General features: G+C 45.0%; 1 protein-coding gene across 3 annotated transcripts in view; it reads right to left on the minus strand.

Moving 5' to 3' along the window:
- Positions 1-4,216: 4,216 nt before the first annotated feature.
- PIDD1 (p53-induced death domain protein 1) overlaps positions 4,217-19,869 on the minus strand; it is a 93,088-nt gene continuing 77,435 nt past the window's right edge. For all 3 annotated transcript variants that reach the window (XM_075326902.1, XM_075326903.1, XM_075326901.1), the window contains exons 12-16: positions 19,701-19,824; positions 17,455-17,573; positions 14,147-14,254; positions 12,813-13,018; positions 4,217-7,456 (exon numbers count right to left, since the gene is read on the minus strand). In XM_075326902.1, the coding sequence (XP_075183017.1) occupies positions 7,213-7,456; positions 12,813-13,018; positions 14,147-14,254; positions 17,455-17,573; positions 19,701-19,824 (801 nt within the window). In that variant the 3' untranslated portion in view covers positions 4,217-7,212. The remainder of the gene's footprint in view (positions 7,457-12,812; positions 13,019-14,146; positions 14,255-17,454; positions 17,574-19,700; positions 19,825-19,869) is intronic.

The following is a 19,869-nucleotide window of genomic DNA, read 5'->3' on the forward strand; positions in this document are numbered from 1 at the left end:
ACAGATCACAGTGAATGCAGCTAATATCTTCATATCATTATTATGGGCTGTAGACATATCACTTAGAATCTGGCTTTCCAATAATATCTTCATATCATTTTTATGGGCTGTAGATGTATTTCTTAGAATTTGGTTTTCCAATGAATCTATAAAAAATTGGCTTTATGTGAAATTTTGGTAAGATGACCAGAAAAAAAAAACAAGTTGGCAGCCCTGGCATGGATTTAACAGGAGTGATTTACTACTATGTACAAAGTGCGGATATTCGTAGAGTTTTTCTTTGATTTTTCAAGTTGAGAATGTTTTTAATTTGAAAATCTAATGTTCATTTATTTCAGAAATTCTTTTTATTGATTTGCAGTGTGCGTGGAATGATATACAGCGGGTGAAATAAGTATTGAACACGTCCCCAATTTTCTAAGTAAATGTATTTTTAAAGGTACTGTTGACATTAATTTCTCACCAGATGTCGGTAACAACCAATCCAATCCACAGATGCAAAAATATCAAACCATAGATGTCCATAAATTTAATTACGTGTAATAATCAGAAATGACACAAGGAAAAAGTATTGAATGCGCTTACTGAAATTTATTTAATACTTCATACAAAAGCCTTTGTTGGAAGATGGCAGCAGATTTTTATTAAGAATGTCTCAGTACATTTGTCCATTCATCCTTCAATTACCGATATATGAAGTTTGCCAGCACCGTATGCTGAAAAAAAGCCCCACACCATGACGTTCTCACCTCCAAACTTCACTCTTGTTATGGTATTTTGGGATTGATTTGCCTTTTGGTCTCCAAACATGGTGTGCATTATGGCATCCAAGGAGTTCAATTTTGGTCTCATCTGACCAGATTATATTCTCCAAGTATTTCACAGGCTTGTCTAAGGGGTACTTTGCACGTTGCGACATCGCTACTGCGATATCGTCGGGGTCAAATCGAAAGTGACGCACATCCGGCGCCAGTAACGATGTCGCAACGTGTAAAGCCTAGATGCGCCGATAAACAATTGCAAAAGTGTCGTAAATCGGCGTTCTGTGTAGCGTCGGTCATTTCCATAATGTCGGTACGATGTTGTACCTCATTCCTGCGGCAGCACACATCGCTATCTGTGTGAAGCCGCAGGAATGAGGAACATCTCCTTACCTGCCTCCACCGGCTATGCGGAAGGAAGGAGGTGGGCGGGATGTTTACGTCCCGTTCATCTCCGCCCCTCCGTTGCTATTGGCCGCCTGCTGTGTGACGTCGCTATGACGCCGCACGACCCGCCCCCTTAGTAAGGATGCGGTTCGCCGGCCAGAGCGACGTCGCAGGGCAGGTAAGTGTGTGTGAAGCTGCCGTAGAGATAATGTTTGATACGGCAGCTATCACAAGATATCGCATGTGCGATGGGGGCGGGGACTATCGCGCTCGGCATCGCTAGCATCGGCTAACGATGTCACAGCGTGCAAAGTACCCCTAAATGTTGATGAGCAAACTTTAAATGCGCTTGACAAGCTTTTCATTCAGCAATGGAGTCTTGTGTGGTGAGCGTGCATACAGGCAATAGACGGTGAGTGCATGACTTATTGTTATCTTGAAACAATTGTAGCTGCTGATTCCAGGTTTTTCTGTAACTCTCCACAGGTGTCCTTGGCTCTTGGACAACTCTTCTGACAATTCTTGTCACTCCTCTGTCTGTAATCTTGCAGGGAGCACCTGGTTGTGGCCGGTTTATAGTTAAATGATGTTCTTTCCACTTTCGGATTATGGCCCCCCTGCAAACCTTCATTAGTTTATTAATTTGTTTGTAACCAAAGCCATCGGTATGTTTTGCAACAATAACATTACAAAGGTCCTGAGACAGCTGACTGGTTTTAACCATCATGAGATGTTTCTTGTGTGGCACCTTGAAAATAAGACTACTTTTCATAGGCCGTCAGATGAACCAGCTGATATTATGTTTCACTATGTTACAGGATTGCTTTCTAATTACTGATAGATTTCAGCTGGTATAATGACTTTCCATGGCTTTTTGCACCTCTTTTTCTTCACTCTTCACGTGCGCATTACTTTACCTGTGTAATTTCTCATTATTACACATCACTACATTTATGGACATCTATGATTTTATTTCTTTGCCTGTGTGAATTGACTGGTTGTACCAACATGTAATGAGAAATTCATGTCAATATCACTTTTAGAAATAAATTTAATTAGAAAATTAATAATGTGTTCAATACTTATTTTGCCCGCTGTATCTGTTTTGTGATAATAAAAAGTATTAATTACCCCCCTGGTCCACTTGTTGCCAATTTTCTCTCTTCAATTCTTATCAAGTTGGCTACAGAAATAAGATGATCGTCCGCTGATGTATCACAATGAATGTCAAAGGCAGCAAGATGGAGCTGATTTTAGAATTGCCAGTAAGATCTAATTTAAAGGGAACCTGTCACCAGATTTGGTGACTATAAGCTGTGGCCACCACCAGTGAGCCCTTATATACAGCATGTTAGAATGCAGTATATAAGAGCCCAGGCTGCTGTGTAGAACATAAATATCCCTTTATAATACTCACCTAAGGGGCGGTTTGGTGCAGACTGGTCAGATGGGTGTCTCCATTCTCCGGGTGCGGCGCCTCCTCTTTCAGCATCTTTGTCCTCCTTCTTCTGAAGCCTGTGTGCATGATGCGTCCTACGTCATCCACACTGGCCGCCATTGAGGTCCTGCGCTGGCGCATTACAATACTTTGATCTGCCCTGCTCAGGGTAGATCAAAGTGCGCCTGCCAGGACATCAATGCCGGCCAGCGTGAATGATGTAGGACTTGTCATGCACCCATGCTTCAGAAAAGGGAGGACAAAGATGGCCGAAAGAGGAGGCGCCGCACCTGGAGAACGGAGACACCCATCTGACCAGTCTGCACCGCACCGACCCTTAGGTGAGTATTATAAAGTGATTTTTATATTCTACACAGCGGCCTGGGCTCTTCTATACAGCATGTTAGAATGCTGTATATAAGAGCCCACTGGTGGTGGCCGCAGCTTATAGGCCCCAAATCTGGTGAAAGGTTCCCTTTAACTTAGAGGGCATGTGTAGACTGCACAGAGGATATTAGTATGCATACCCTAATACAACAAACTGTGTAAATAATACTAAGTAATGATAATATAAAATACAAATATTAATAATATATATAAATAATAATACTGCTATGCAGTGCAATCGGGTCTTCCAACAAGCACCAGTGAGGCGCCCCCTAATTGTTGGTGAGGTGCAGCGGAGCAGACTGTTATTTATAAAAATTATTATACACTGCACAGTCCTTTGTGGCTGCAGCCATCTCTAGTATAACCTTATCATTTACTTTTTCCAAGGGTTGGCAATTAATTTTTCCGAAGGGCCATATGAGAGACCTTGAATTTTCTGGAGGGCTGAACCAACCGGTCTGAAGTTAATTTTGCTTATTATTATTATTATCACGCTTGCCGCCGGGGGATAGTATTGCGGCAAGCAAAGGTGGACCCACTGGACCACAGGGGGACCCAAGGCTTACACTTTAGTGGGAGGGGCTTGACTAAGCGCCCACCGCGAGGTGGACGCCAGGTGCTACTCCCAACGCAGGGACCATGACTGTGGCAGCTGACCCCCAAGGCAGGGGCAGACACAGGAGTAGACAGGGTTGAACCTAAAGTGTAGACAGGGACCACCGGAGTGGCAGAGGCAGATGGCACGGCCAGGACAGACAGGAAGGGTCTCTGGTGTAGTAAGGACTACCGGGGTAGCTGAGGCTGGAGGCATGGTCGGGTTGGACAGGCACAGTTTCTTGGCATAACTTGAGGCTGGAGGCACGGCCGGGTTGGACATGCACAGTCTCTGGTATAGCAAGGCCACTGGGTTAGCTAATGCTGGAGGCACGGCCGGGCAAAACAGACACAGTCTCTGGTATAGCAAGGCCACTGGGGTAGCTGAGGCTGGAGGCACGGCCGGGCTGGACATGTCAGGTTCTCATTTCATTGTATTAGTTTTCTGCACATAATACAATCTGACAATATGGCTCCTCAAAATAAAAACCGTATGTATCCCTGGTTTCCACTGCCGGGCACTGCTTGATTTACAGCTGAATATACAATATTATGGGAACAACACATATATCACAGTATATCGTATGAAGCAAGCAAAAAAAAAAAAAAAAGCAGGAGAAACTGTATTAAATTTAGTTTATTAACGTTTTATACTGTTACAAATATACAGCATTTATTGTATGTATACAAAATTTCATTTTTATATTTAAAGAAATATTTTAAGAAAAATTGACACATTGTTTTCATTGTTTTATGACCGCACAGTGAGTGGAAGTGACTGCATTAGACTGCTTAGAACAGGGCAATTATTTTATTTTACCGCTCAGACATTTTTTTTAAAACTCTTTTCTATAAATATATTTACACAAATATACAGAAAACTATACAAAAAGTATACAGCTAAACATACAACTCACTGTCAACAAAATAGTGGGGAATCAGTCCTATATAGACCAATATTTGATTTCTTCCCTGGCTAAAATTATCCCAAATTCATACTAAAAGGTTTGAATCCAATTTCTAACACAGCCTATAAAATTACTGTAAAGAAAATTAATTTTACAGTAATTAGGTTCCAGCGCTCCTATGACAACACACCAAAGTCCTGATTCTGGATTCTGCTAGCATGCAAATACTAAACTGGCCCTGTCAGCAAATTTCACAATACAAACTACATACTATATATATCTTAAACCTGAAGAAGCTGTTGTACTTACTTTGAAAATACAAATCATTATTGAAAATTTCCCTTGCCTAATATTAAAATAAACTTATTATTTAATCCATCACTAGCAGGACTCCTAAAGTGCAAATTTTAATTTGCGGAATATGCAGCCATTCTGACATGAATACCCAAAGTAAATAGAACAGCCTCATCAGGTCAATGTCATTTGTATTGGAAAATCTGGTGATAGATCCACTTTAAGAGGATTATTAAGGATCCATTTTGATTTCAGCATATGCTTTACAGCATAGAAAATAACAAACACTGCCCCGCACAACTTCTCCAGATCCATCGCTGCTCCACTCTTTATTGACAGGCTGAAGGGGTGATAATATGGCTACAGAGCATGTGACTTCTCCAGCCCAGTGATTGGCTGCAGGCGTGATGTCAAAAGAAGGGACAGCGTCAGAGAAAAAACATTGGACCTGGGGATGATGAGTACAGCAAAGCAGGGACAGCGGCAGAGAAAAAGCATTGGACCTGGGGATGATGAGTGGAGCACACTATGCAAGAAATTAATTAATCCCGGACAATCCCATTAATGTGAATGACAATTTTTATAAGTATTTTTGTATGTTTTAATATCTATATATAAATAGTATTAAATTAAATAATATAAGTAATATGGCTAGGTCACATTTTTTGTGTATTGCTTCAGTCTAATCCCATTAGCACAACTGTTAAAGCTGGGAGGAAAATTCTCAATCTCTTTCAATACATACAGAAAAAAAAACTGCAAAAGAACACCAACAAAGGTAAAAATAAACCTTTTCTCTGAGATACGAGACTGATATTAAATGAAAAAGTTTAGTTTAGAAATCATATAAAGGATTTGTCATGCATTCACAGTGTAAGGCCCTGTGCTCACGTTAACATCTCCTGCCCCTTTAACATGTTTTCTTAGAAAACCAAGCAAGTGAGATGACTAGTGAGACAGCTCTCCTAGTTAACTACAGTTATTAAAGATGACAATGAATATGGCAGCGAGACCTCACTATGGGATGGCCATGGCCCAATTTGGTCCGTGTAGGTGTTTGTCTCCAGGTCATGTCCATTCTCACTATGGGATGGCTGTGACACAGTTTGGTCCGTGTAGGTGTTAGCCTCTAGTTCCTGTGCATTCTGACCTCACTATGGGATGGCTGTGACACAGTTTGGTCCGTGTAGGTGTTAGCCTCTAGTTCTTGTCCATTCTGACCTCACTATGGGACGGCCATGACACAGTTTGGTCCGTGTAGGTGTTAGCCTCTAGTTCCTGTCCATTCTGATCTCATTATGGGATGGCGTGAAACAATTTGGTCCGTGTGGGTGTTAGCGAGTCTACAGCTCGTGTACATTCTGACCTCATTATGGGATGGCTGTGGCACAGTTTGGTCTGTGTAGGTGTTAGTCTCCAGCTCATATCCATTCTGACCTCACTATGGTGGGATGGCCGTTGCACAGTTTGGTCCATGTAGTTGGTAGTCTCAAGCTCATGTCCATTCTGACCTCACTATGGGACGGCTGTGGCTCAGTTTGGTCCCTGTATGTGGTAGTCTCCAACTCGTGTCCATTCTAACCTCACTATGGGATAGCCCTGGTGCAGCTTGGTTCATATAGGTGTTAGCGAGTCTCCAGCTCTTGTCCATTCTGACCTCACTATGGTGGGATGGATGTGGCAGATTGGTCTGCGTAGTTGGTAGTCTCAAGCGGATGTCCATTCTGACCTCACTATGGGACGGCCGTGGCCCAGTTTGGTCCTTATATGTGGTAATCTCCATCTTGTGTCCATTCTCACCTCACTATGGGACGGCCGTGGCCCAGTTTGGTCCTTATATGTGGTAATCTCCAGCTTGTGTCCATTCTGACCTCACTATGGGACGGCCGTGGCCCAGTTTGGTCCTTATATGTGGTAATCTCCAGCTTGTGTCCATTCTGACCTCACTATGGGACGGCCGTGGCCCAGTTTGGTCCTTATATGTGGTAATCTCCAGTTTGTGTCCATTCTGACCTCACTATGGGACGGCCGTGGCCCAGTTTGGTCCTTATATGTGGTAATCTCCAGCTTGTGTCCATTCTGACCTCACTATGGGACGGCCGTGGCCCAGTTTGGTCCTTATATGTGGTAATCTCCAGCTTGTGTCCATTCTGACCTCACTATGGGACGGCCGTGGCCCAGTTTGGTCCTTATATGTGGTAATCTCCAGCTTGTGTCCATTCTGACCTCACTATGGGACGGCCATGGCCCAGTTTGGTCCTTATATGTGGTAATCTCCAGCTTGTGTCCATTCTGACCTCACTATGGGACGGCCGTGGCCCAGTTTGGTCCTTATATGTGGTAATCTCCAGCTTGTGTCCATTCTGACCTCACTATGAGACGGCCGTGGCTCAGTTTAGTCCGTGTAGGTGTTAGCCTCCGGCTTGTGTCCATTCTGACCTCACGATTGGCTCATGGCGATGGCAGAGTCTTCGCTGCTGTTGCCTTGGTCCAGGCCGACTCTTCGGATGGACTGTGTGTACTTTTCCTTCCCCAGTGTGATCACATCTTCTATTTCATCAGCGATGTCGTTCCTTTTACTGTCTCTCATGGCCTGTACCAACTTCTGCACGCAGTCCGGCTGCACAGCATTATTACGGGCCCATAGAAATATCATATCCAAGATTATCTGGTTCAAGTCTTTGCTGGGAAGACACAACATAAGAATATCGGAAGTATTATCTACATCAGATATCAACAATTCTGTGTTAAAATACATTTGAACTACTGAAGAATTCACACTTCTATTTTGCTTTAATGAGGTCCTCTCCATTCTCCTAACATGTCTGATGTAGGAAACACTTATGGCACTAACATTAGGTATGCAACCGTTTTACTATGGTATTACATTGATATCAAAAGTTAGTTTGTTGTGAAGGCGAAAGGTAGCCAAAAAGTAAGGCCAGATGGGGCTTAACTGACCTTTCCAAAAAATGTCTGAAAACCCCAGTTACCCCGCATTGCTATATAGGACCATGATTTTGCTGCAAAATCGCTATTTCATCCTTAAACCCATGCAGTTGTTATAATCGTCCTTGCAATTTTGGCACAAATAACTAGTTTCCTGTAAAATCAATGTCACATATAGAAATATATGTAGTGCACAAATAAAAGGACTCGATACACATTTGTACTGAAAGACTGAGCTTAAAGGGGTTGTCCAGGTTTGGCGTTAAAATCTGCAGTCATTCTATATGACTTTAGACTTGTGAATCCTCATAGTGTGCACAGTGCACGATGTCAGGATTCTTTGATGCTGTCATCAAGGGCTAGTGGTCATATGACTGTAAGTTTGTGATTTGCATACATGTAGTCACATGCAGACTAGACATGCGCAGCCTCACTGAATACAAAAGGCCATACATGTCTAGTCAGGATGTGACCGGAAGTATGCAAATCGCATGCTCCCAGCACTGGAGACTCCAGACAGTGGGCACTGTGAGGATTCATAAGTTTAAAGTCATAGACTTGCGCCCCAAGCCTGGACAACCCCTTCAATACTGCAATGTACAACAAATAGGACCTAATTCAGACATCTGTTTTCCACATACGGGTTCTATCACTCTGACGGATTTTGACGGATAGACATGTACCCACTATAGTCTACAGGACTGTTCATATGTTTTTGAAGGTTCTTTATTATCCACGAAGCGTTTCAATGCCGTTGTGGCATCTTTATTAAGTGTAAAAACCCAACAGGGTGCCAGTACAGTGGTTGTGACTTCACAAAACCACCCAAGATGAGAAACACTATTGTTTATATTATCTCTTATATTAGGGTTTTACCCTGTTGTGCTCTTCTCCCTTCACAATCTCTTTTTCCTACTTTTTGATCATTGCAATATGTGGGTTAGTGAAAAACTTGGAAAGCTCACTGATGCCCTCCTAGTTGCATCTATGTGCTTTTTGCTAGGAGAATATTGAGCAATCTCCATCAGTTTTCTATTTTGGAGCATGCGAAACACTGATATTTGTAAAAGTGGGCACATAAACGATGAAGAAAATCTAATCTAAAACACTTATGAAAAGTGGTTCATTTTTCACATATGCAAAAAAAGAGAGATATCTGTGTTTGTGAGAAATACCAGGGCTGAAACTTAAAGAGAAAAAACTATGATGGTAAGATTTGCAACTGCTCCATATTTTGGACCCTCTCCTGGTTTTGGCTGACAAATACTGATGCAACGAGGCTTATGTGCAGCCTGCTCCTTTCCCATCAGCAGCTCCGGAGGCTCCCACTCTCCAGCAGCCATCTGCTCCTCCATCCATCCACTATGCTGACTAAAGGGATGTGGACAAAGTGTCCTAGGCAAATATGACCCATCTGCCAGCTGTAGCACATGTGCCATCAGTTGCTAACCCTGCACACGGATATCTTTTCTTTGAACTCAGAGTTGTTTTATTGCTATATTGTTCCTTTTGGAACTATGTGAATAAATTGACAGTTACTTTCCCCTTGTCAATTGCTTGTGTCCGTACAATTAACGTTTCCCTGAAAATATGACCTACTCTAAAAATAAGCCCTAGCAGGATTTATTTTGGCCTGTTTTAAGTATGCTTAAAATATAAGGCTTTCTCCAAAAATAAGCCCTAGTTGCGGTACATCATACTAATAGTATCCTATAATAAGGCTTGGGCAGCCTTTTCAGGATATGTAACTTTTATTGCTGTATGTCACCCTGTTGTGTTGCTGTTAGCCCTGGAAAATGTACAGTTGCGTGCCCACTGTTATTACAAAATGACTATTTACCCCTGTACCGCCCACTCCTCTGTATCGGCATCAGTGATTGGTGCAGTGAGGCTGCTGTACTCGCCCGCAGTTAATGGAAAATGACTGCACCCAATCACTGATGCCGGCACAAAGGGGTGGGCAGGGAAGCGGTGAATATTCATTGTGTACCAACGGTGGGCGCGCAAGTATAAATTTTCCGGGGCTTAGAGCAACAGAATGGGGCAACATACAGCAAAAGAAAAAAAAAGATCAAACATCCCCTGAAAATAAGCCTGTCATGCTATGTATGGAGAAATATCGAATGAATGGCGAAAAAGGAGAGGAGGGAAACCCTGTGTCTAGGGGAGGGGGAGATGATGACCCCTGATAAAACCTGCCGCTGGCCCCTGGTTCCCTTGACGTCCTTAGATAGGCTCTGCACTTATGCACCAAGCAGCATACCTAGCCCTGGCGAGATGAGCTCTAGTCAACCCCACTAAAGCGGGCTTTACACGCTGCGACATCGCATCGGCAGTGCGTCACAGGGTGATCGCTACCGTAGCGAACAATATCAATATATCAACAATTAGGTGAGTAATTTTGGTCGTTCGTGCGTTTCACACGCAACGACGTCGCTAACGAGGCTGGATGTGCGTCACAAATTCCTTGACCCCCAACGACATCTCGTTAGCGATGTCGTTGTGTGTAAAGCCCCCTTAAGTCCTAAAGAAGGCACAGGAAAGACAAACACTGGAAATCAAACAAACTTGCCTCCAAGGTGACTTAGGGAGAGGAACAGCAACATACACACCCTTTCTCCCGATGATTACAAGCCAACTGCTTGCAATCAAGACCTTATAGAAACTTAACTCTATCACCAGCAACATACCAAGGGGAAATGCAGGTATATAAAGATACAGAGGGATAATGATTGAAGCTGGAAAAAAAAAAAAACTTCTTCCCAGGGTCCTAAAGGGGGAAGAGTAAACCCTAACAGAGAAGACACACACAATTCCTTTCACAGCACAGAGGAAAAAATGGAAAATTAAGGAGCAGTTTGTGCTGCCAAATGCAGTGGCCTTCTGCAGCCGGACACCACAGGGTTGTCTGTCATCCATGACACACCCATGACAAAGCCCTAGTGCATCTTTTGCAGCCAAAAATAATAAAAGCCCCCTTCTTATTTTTGAGGAAACATTGTAAGTGCATTTACAAAAACAGATGAGATTTTTAGGAACTTGCTTGTTGCAGTCGCAGTACCCTCAGGGTCACAATGCGACCCCACTAACCTAACGTCTTGTGCTGCAATGTAGCAGGGACACTTAGCAAAGTTTGGTCACACAACAGGTGTGGTGGCCAAAGGCAGCGTGTAGCCCCGGTTCCGCATTCAGCAGGAAAGTCTTATCATACTTCTGTCTTGGCAGATACATCTTTTCCACATTACTGCATCACAAGGCACTCTAGCATGCCAATGATACTGTTATGGCGGCACTGCAGAATGGTGTAGCACATTTGCAGCAACACACAAACCTCATATGTCCTTTTTGGCATGGTAAGCACAAACATTCCTAATGTTTGGTTTGAGAGGTCATTGAAGAAAGTTTGGGAAGTTCTTAATTATAATAACTGTAAATTGTTAATTACAAGTTGTGATTGGGCAGATTTTTCCCTGAAAAACTATCCTGATAACAGATTTTGATTGGTTGAACCCAACCCTGAAATTCTAATTGTTAAACCACCTTTTATCTATGGTGAAGGCAAACACACGTGGAAATCTGTTCTTCTGGGTGATGATATCTTTCTGCCTCCATAGAATTCATAAAACCACTAATTCAATATTATTGATGGAATTGATGAAGTGATCAGTGTGGACACCGACTTAAAGGGAACCTGTCAGGTCCCATATGCGTTCTAACCTACAATCAGGGTGATGTGTGGCCTAAAAACCCCTTCCTACCCATCCTTGTATTGTAATATTGTGTAAAATTAATTTATACAAAACGTTTTATAACTTACATGTTCCCTATGTAAATGAGCAGAGGGTCTAGTCCCTTGGGCGTTGTTTCATCCTGTCTAGTTTGCCCTCTTTCCGGGGTATCATTCCTCTCTGGGCGTCATACCATGGATTTACATAAACGACATCACTGTCAGCTCCTGGAATCCCACGCATGCGCGCTTCTCATTCACGCAGCCTTCCTAGCCAGGTGTTTACTTGTCGGCTTCACAAGCGCACTGCGAGTGATCAGAAGACTCCTGCGGTTCTGACCATGCGCAGAGTGTGTCTAAGGCCTCCTTCACACGTCCAAGTCTCCGGTACGTGTTTGGTCCGTTTCCTCACGTGCTGGGGACATGGGCACACGTAGACCCATTAAAATCAATGGGTCTGCACTCACATGCGTGTTTTGCCATGGACCATGTGTCCGTGTGAAGCATATGTGTGCCTGTGTGCTCCACACATAGACATGTCCGTTTTTCTCCGGCATCACAAATGTCACATGGACCGCACACGGACTACATGGATGTGATCCTTGTGACACGCACCAGAGAAAACACACGTCTGTGAAAAAAATAATTTCTATGCTCACCTTCTCCAGCCCTGCTGTCTCTGCCGTTGCTGTCACTCGCTTCCGACCCCCGCTCATTAAGCTCATCGCTTATTCACTCCGCTGAGGGCCAGAAGCAGCAGCAGCTGGGAGTTGGTAGGACCGGAGACCATAGATCAGCACCACGGACAGCAACGCCAGGGACAGGTGAGCAGAAAGTTCCCGTTCTCCGTGTGTTATCATGGATAGCACATGGAGAACACACGTGTGCCATAAACACGGCACACGGAGGGCAATACGCACCTTTGACATGTTAGTGAAAAAACGTGCGTGATTTTCACAGACGTGTGAAAGAGGCCTAAAGCCGCCAAGTAAACACCCGGCAAAGAAGGCTGCGCGAATGAGAAGCGTGCACGCGTGGGATCTCCAGGAGCTGATGGTGATGTCGCTCATGTAAATCCATGGTATCACGCCCACAGGGGCATGATACCACAGAAAGAGGGTAAACTAAGTGGGGCGAAGCGACGCCCAGGGGACTAGTCCCACTGCTCATTTACATATGGAACATGTAAGTTATAAAACTTTTTTATAAATTCATTTTACACAGTATTATAACACAGGGATGGGTAGGAAGGGGTTTTTAGGCCGCACATCACTCTGCTTGTAGGTTACAAGGCATATGGGACCTGACAGGTTCCCTTTAATGGCAACGACAGACCTGGTTGTTTTATGTGCTATGTCTCTCACCTGTTGTCAAAGCGAATCCGTTCTAGCTCGTTATACGGCAGACCCAATTTCAAACCAATGTTCATCCAATCTGATCCTATCTGACTGGCGATGCTGAGTAGATTGGTTTCGGTCAGATAACCCATCTCAGGATTGCCTATATTCAAGGGAGGCAGTGAGTGATTACTTCTCTGCCTGTCATTTTCTCCATTTGGGTATTTAGTTCTCTGGTAGAGAAAATAAGAGGAAAAATGTTAGAAATATGATGTATATGTTCTCCTTGTAAGGTATAGCTGGCCATCAATTTGGATATCTGTCAACACTGGTCTTTACAATAGAAAAGTAAAGTATGCCACCGCTCGAGCCCTCTAACAGTGGAGCACATCCCACTGACACAAGGATTAGGCCCAAAATACCTAATACATTTTATCCCTTTAAGATCTGCCATCATGGGGGGGTTGTGAGACCCCCTATAAGCAATGTAAAACCCACTCAATTTTAAAAAATCAGTGGCAACGGATAGCTTTTATAATCATTTTGAGATTAAAGGGAAGCTGTAATCCAAAAATGACCTATTGTTTATATAAGGCTGTTGTGCTGCATTTTTTTTCTTTTTCTTGCCAATGTTGTTTTTTTATTTTTATATCAAAATTTGTGTAATAAATAGAAATTTTTAAATTTTCAAACTGGCCACTGGTGCTGTTTTTTTACAGTCTAACTTCCTGTTGTTTTAGGAAATGACACGTGTACATTAGCCACAATGGTCAAATCCCGATATTTTTACATTGAAGCATCTAATCAGCGTGTTCAAAGGTCATTGTGATTAGGTGGGGAGCAGGGACAGGTATGACATCACTTATTGTGATTGGTGGATTCTGTGTTATCAGCTATGTATAGAGCTGTAACCTGTCATTGTAATCCTGCCTCTGCTGACAAAGGAGTCTGCTGAAAACTGTTACAGAAAGGACAGCTTCTTTGACCAGTGTAAAAATTGCAATTTTGCAAATTTTTTTTTTTTTTTAATAAAGATCATGAAATAAACAAATTGATCAAAAACAGATTGACAGCTCTTTCTCTATACAGACATAGGGAGAGACCTTCCAATCAAGCAGAGCTGGGTGGGGAGACGTTGGTGGGATCCTGCCCCAGGGAATAGTCTCCTCATTCCCATCTCCTGTATAATGTACATTTTCTCTGTAAAACATACAGTAGTTCTTTTGCAATAACAGAGCCCGTCCTTCATTTATGCTGCCCATGGTTTGGGCTACATGAATGATCTGAAAGGCGCACTTAAAAATAAATCCCCAAAAAACATTTTTTTCAGTTTTTTGGTTTTTTTTGTAAAAACATCTTACAGGCAATTTGATAGGTAAAGTTGCCATCCAATCAGATCGGGAGCCCTTCCTGTGTTTAGTGACTTCCTCAGGAAGACCCTCTGGGACCGATCCACGGTAAAAGGAAACCTATAGAAGAAAAAGACATATATAGTTAGGCACAGATTAAAGGGTAACTATCATTTAAAAAAAAAAAAGGTTTTATACACTATAGGGGCTGCACATTGCTGCTGAACGGTGGGGGTCTGGATCTCGGTCATCCCACTTATTGCTCAATACACTGCTCTGAAGAGTGCAGCCCTTGAAGAGTAAGGCGGGCTTTGCACGTTGCGACATCGCAAGCCGATGCTGCGATGTCGCACGCGATAGTCCCCGCCCCTGTCGCAGGTACGATATCTTGTGATAGCTGCCGTAGCGATAATTAATCCTAAGTGGGCGGGTCGTGCGGCGTCACAGCGATGTCACACGGTGGAGGGGCGGAGATGAGCACGATGTAAACATCCCGCCCACCTCCTTCCTTCCGCATAGCCGCTAGCGGCAGGTAAGGAGATGTTCCTCGCTCCTGCGGCTTCACACACAGCGATGTGTGCTGCCGCAGGAACGAGGAACTACATTGTACCTGTCGCTGCACCGGCATTATGGAAATGTCAGAGCCTCCACCGATGATACGATAACGACGCTTTTGCGCTCGTTCATCGTATCATCTAGGATTTACACACTACGACATCGCAAGTGACGCCGGATGTGCGTCACTTTCGATTTGACCCCACCGACATCGCACCTGCGATGTCGTAGTGTGCAAAGCCGCCCTAAGCCTATGGCCCAGATTCATCATTTGCAGGTGTTTTACATCATTTTTCTTTTTCCATTGAGGTATTCGCTGATGTTTATTGCGCCAAATTCATCCAAATGGTGTACGTGGTTCATGAATTTACGGTAACGTAAAAAAAAAGGCATCTGTCGTCATTAACCATTTTTGCGACTTTTTGAACAAAAAGTTACATTCTTTTCAAAATGATGTCAAAGTGGCGACTTTTTGGAAAATGTGCATAAAACTACTTCAAGGGGTGACTGGAGCAGAGTTGTGCCAAATTTTGTGCCTGTTTAAAAAGATGAATCAAAACTAAAACATCTGGAATGATTAAATTCTGCCCACAAAAGGAGAAAACACAAAGAAAAAAAAAAACAGATAAACACATATAGATTAAACTTTAAAAAAGGCATAAATAAAAAAATGAATTGGGTTCAAACAAAAAAGCACAAAAAACACTAAGGCCCCCTTCACACGTCTGTACAAAACCCGAACGTTTTACACGGTCCGTGTTGTAGGTACGTATGTCCATCTGTGTGTGTTCCGTGTGCTGTTTATGTGCTATCCGTGTGACATCCGGATAGCACAAACTTGTATACTTACCTGTTTACAGCGCTGTTATCAGACTTGCTTCCGCTTCTGCAGTCAGCGTAGTGAATATTCATGAGCCTAATGAGCAGGCCCGGAAGCAAGTGACAGCAGTGCCGAAGACAGGTAAGTATAAAAATACATTTAATTCTCAGTGACATGTTTCCTCCAGAATGTGCCACACTGATGTCACACGGATCACATCAGTGTGCAGTCCGTGTGACATTCTTGCTGCTGGCAGAAAACGGACATGTTGCCGTGTGGACCACACAGACACACGTGTGCTTCATACAGACACACAGTCCATGTCAAAACATGAACCCATTGAATTTAATGAGTCTACATGTGTCCGTGTCTCTGGTACGTGTGGAAATGGACATGTGAAGGAGGCCTAATGTCCACATACTGCACCTGTGAGGGCAGGGGAGTGAAAGGGAAAAATGATAAGGACTCTGTGACGCCCCTGGACTATTCAGGTCGTCACAGGGTACTGCAAAAACTGCCCTCCCCGTGCAGTATTCAACCCCCCATGGTTCTGGGTCTCTATCCTACAGTGCTGCCTCCAACAGCAAATCAAATCTTAGATACACCTTGCACCACACGCACCAGGCACACCAGTGGTTGGCTTAAGCGGAATAGGGCCGCCCACTTAGGGGTCAGGAGGGGAGGTGGGAGGTGTTAGAGGAGGGAAGTGGTAGCCCTCAAGCTGTGAGCAGCTCTAAGGAAGCTGGGAGTAGTGGCTCCCAGGTGAAGCAGACTAGGTTGCAGACGGTGGTCTGGGCCTAGAGGAGTCGGACATCCGGTCGCAGGGGATTGAGGCTAGGTGCCTGGGACCTGTCAAAGAGGACGGTCAGCAGTCTGGTCCTATCACCAGTCCAGTGCCGAAGGCACGGCGGGGTACACGGACCCTAGGTTCGGGGAGAAGCTTCAGCAACCCAGCAATTAACCTGCGGAGAACAGGGCTTTTATGGACTGTTCCCACCAGCTCAGAGATCGGGGCACTAGTGCAACGAGGGGGATAGGGCTTTCCACACAAGCGGCCCACTGAAATCCCAAGCGTGAGCCCCTGAGAGCAGGCTCCCTCACTTAGCCACAGTGGGGAGCGGGGCCTGGCAAGTTTCAAGCTATCGGGCCACTACGGAGAATCTAAACTTTGTACCAGGAGGCAGGTCACGGAACACCAGGCAGTACTGCAGGGGACGGGACCTGGACAAGCTCCTCTTTGAGAGGCAGCGGTATCCAGAGACTTGGTTTACCCGGTTGTCAGTGTCTGCTTATTTGATGAGTGAGTACCTGAGTGACCCCCCTGCATGGCAGCCCATAGTCCCATCCAGAGTCCCGGGGCCTTGCCCTACCTGTGGAGGGCAACAACACCTTGCTGCCACACTCCATCACCCCGGGTACTCCCAACGGCAGCGGCAGTGTTCCCTAATTACCGTACACCACTGGTGGCGTCACGAACTATAACTCCCCTGTAAATATACCCCTAGTCCCCGTGTCCGGAGACCCTCGAGCCACGAACAAGCACCCCACGGATCCGAGCAGTTCGATCCGCTGCCGGGGCGGCACAACTCCTATGCCTATATTTTCCATAAAAATATTCAAAAGAAGCCCATCTAAAACTGGGCATAAACATTGAATCTAATGTGAATCTGTTGTGTGGTGGAAAGATCAGACATATTGGATTTTAATATGCCCCACCTTTGTTCACACTGGCAGATTTCTAAATGTATTCTTCCCCTCTTCCTAGGAAGATGAACATGGAGCGAGTGTACATGTGTATGGGGAGATTGTAGAGAGGAATAGGACCACGATAAAATACATATGCAAAACTGAGGAACCTAAAATCACCCCTGTACATGTAGAACATTTGCTGAATATTACCCACATTCAATACAAATTTATTTCTAGATCATATGGATGTTCTCACCTGTCCTTTAACATCCTTCTCTAACCTGTCAGTGGATGATGTAACGTACACCTCCTTTATGTTTTTCATGCGTGAGTAAAACACAAAACATATGCGGCCATCCATGCAATCAGGACGATCTGAGGGAAACAAAAATAACAGAACAATGACTAAAAGTTTGCTCCACCGTATACAAATATTATTACTAGGCAGTGTTCACACCATGCATAGATCCTACCTTCAACATATGTGCAGGAAGATCTTCCAGCACATGCATTGAATGTACCAATAGAGCACCATATTCCTGATGGAGGATACATTATTTTTGTAAAAAAAAGTAAACGTAAATATATATAAAAAGACATATACCGTATTTTTCTAATTATAAGACTCAACATTTGGGAGGAAAATGAGGGGTGTGTCTTAAAATCCGAATGTACCGTATTTTCCGGCATATAAGACGACCCCCAACTTTTCCAGTTAAAATATAGAGTTTGGGATATAGCGTATATAATGGAGTATATCCTGAGTAATGTGCCCATTGTTTAGTAATGTCCCCTGCAGTAATGTGCCCATTGTTTAGTAATGTCCCCTGCAGTGATGAGCCCATTGTTTAGTAATGTCCCCTGCAGTAATGTGACCATTGTTTAGTAATGTCCCCTGCAGTAATGTGCCCATTGTTTAGTAATGTGCACATCCTTGTCCCCTCCTTGTAGTAATGAGCCCATTGTTTAGTAATGCCCTCCTACCGGTCCCCTTCTTGTCCCCTATTATGTCGTTGTTTACACACAATAAACATTATTCTCACCTCTCCTCCATTCCTGCAGTGTTCACAGCTGCTTCTTGTACACAGCAAGGCACATAGACCCTTCCAAGATAGCGTCCGATGCACGGGGCTGCTGTCTGCCGTCATGGCTTTACTGCAGTTGAATGCTTTGTGGTGCCGTAAAGCATTCAACTGCAGTAAAGCGCTGACAGCAGCGGCCCCGTGTATGGGATGCGATCATGGAGGAGTGCTGTTGAATTCTTTACAGCACCGCAAAGCATTTAACTGTAGTAAAGCCATAACGGCAGCGGCGGTGGCACCATGTACAGGACGCTATCGCGGAGGGGGCTATGGGCCTGTGGTCTCACAGAAGAAGCTGAAGGCACTGTGGGAACGGTGGACATGTGAGAATAATGTTTATTGTTACTAAACAATGGGCTCATGCAGCACCGTACACCGCCGTATAAGACGACACCCAGCGTATAAGACGACCCCCGAATTTTGATAAGATTTTCAGGGGTTAAAAAGTAGTGTTATACACCGGAAAATATGGTAGCTTACCGGGAGGTGGTTGAGAGGGGTCACAGGAGGCAGGGGCAATGTTGTATGCTGTGCTGCGGTTGCTGCTCTCTGCGGCTCTGCTCTGTGCGACTAGCAGCCCTCCCCTGTGCAGCGCTGTGTGGCGGGCAGTCCTGCTCTGTGTAGCGCTGCTCTGTGTGGCGGACGGCGCTGCTCTGTGTGGCAGGCAGCGAGGCTCTGTGCAGCAGGAACAGGCTATTCTGAAGATGTCGGCAGTAAGGGCTTCAAATAATGGCACCCAGAGTCTGCACATGTGCCGATGGAGCTCTCGGCTCCAGCTCTCATCTGCGCACACGCCGACTCCGGCCGCCATTTCTTTGAAGCCCGCCGACATCTTCAGAATGGCCAATGCATTACCGCCCACAGCGAGCACTAGCATAGAGCAGTGCCCGCCGTCCCAGTCCCAACACAGAGCAGCGCCCGCCGCCGCAGCACAAAGCAGCACACACTGCCCCAGCACAGAGCAGCACCCGCCGCCCCAGCACTGAGCAGCACCCACCGACCCAGCACTGAGCAGCACCCGCTGCCCCAGCACAGAGCAGTACCCGCTGCCCCAGCACAGAGCAGTACCCGCTGCCCCAGCACAGAGCAGCGCCCGCCGCCCCAGCACAGAGCAGCACCCGCCGCCCCAGCACAGAGCAGCACCCGCCGCCCCAGCACAGAGCAGCACCCGCCGCCCCAGCACAGAGCAGCACCCGCTGCCCAAGCACAGCGCCGCAGCCTGCAGCGAGCATCTAAGCCCCCCTCTGCACCGCCCGTAGCACCACCCCTGCCTCTTGCCACCCCACGTCCCCGGTAAGACACCACCGGACTATAAAATGGACACCATTTTTTTACCTTTTTTTTATCAAATTTGGGGTGCGTCTCATAATCCGGTGCATCCTATAAAACAAAAAATACGGTAAATGTATATGCACTATACCTGAATACAGCTTTAGGCCTTGTTCGAATGTTGCGAAGAACTGTTCCCCTTCTACAAGTTCAACCAGGTCAGACGGCTCCGGGCCCTTATATCTATCCTGCAGTCTTTTAACTGTTGACTCCACCTAAGTAAGAAAGAAAAATGTGTAAAGCGCTGAGAAGAGATAGTT

The sequence above is a fragment of the Anomaloglossus baeobatrachus genome, chromosome 10 (genome assembly GCF_048569485.1).
Source record: "Anomaloglossus baeobatrachus isolate aAnoBae1 chromosome 10, aAnoBae1.hap1, whole genome shotgun sequence".
Taxonomy (NCBI): Eukaryota; Metazoa; Chordata; class Amphibia; order Anura; family Aromobatidae; genus Anomaloglossus; species Anomaloglossus baeobatrachus.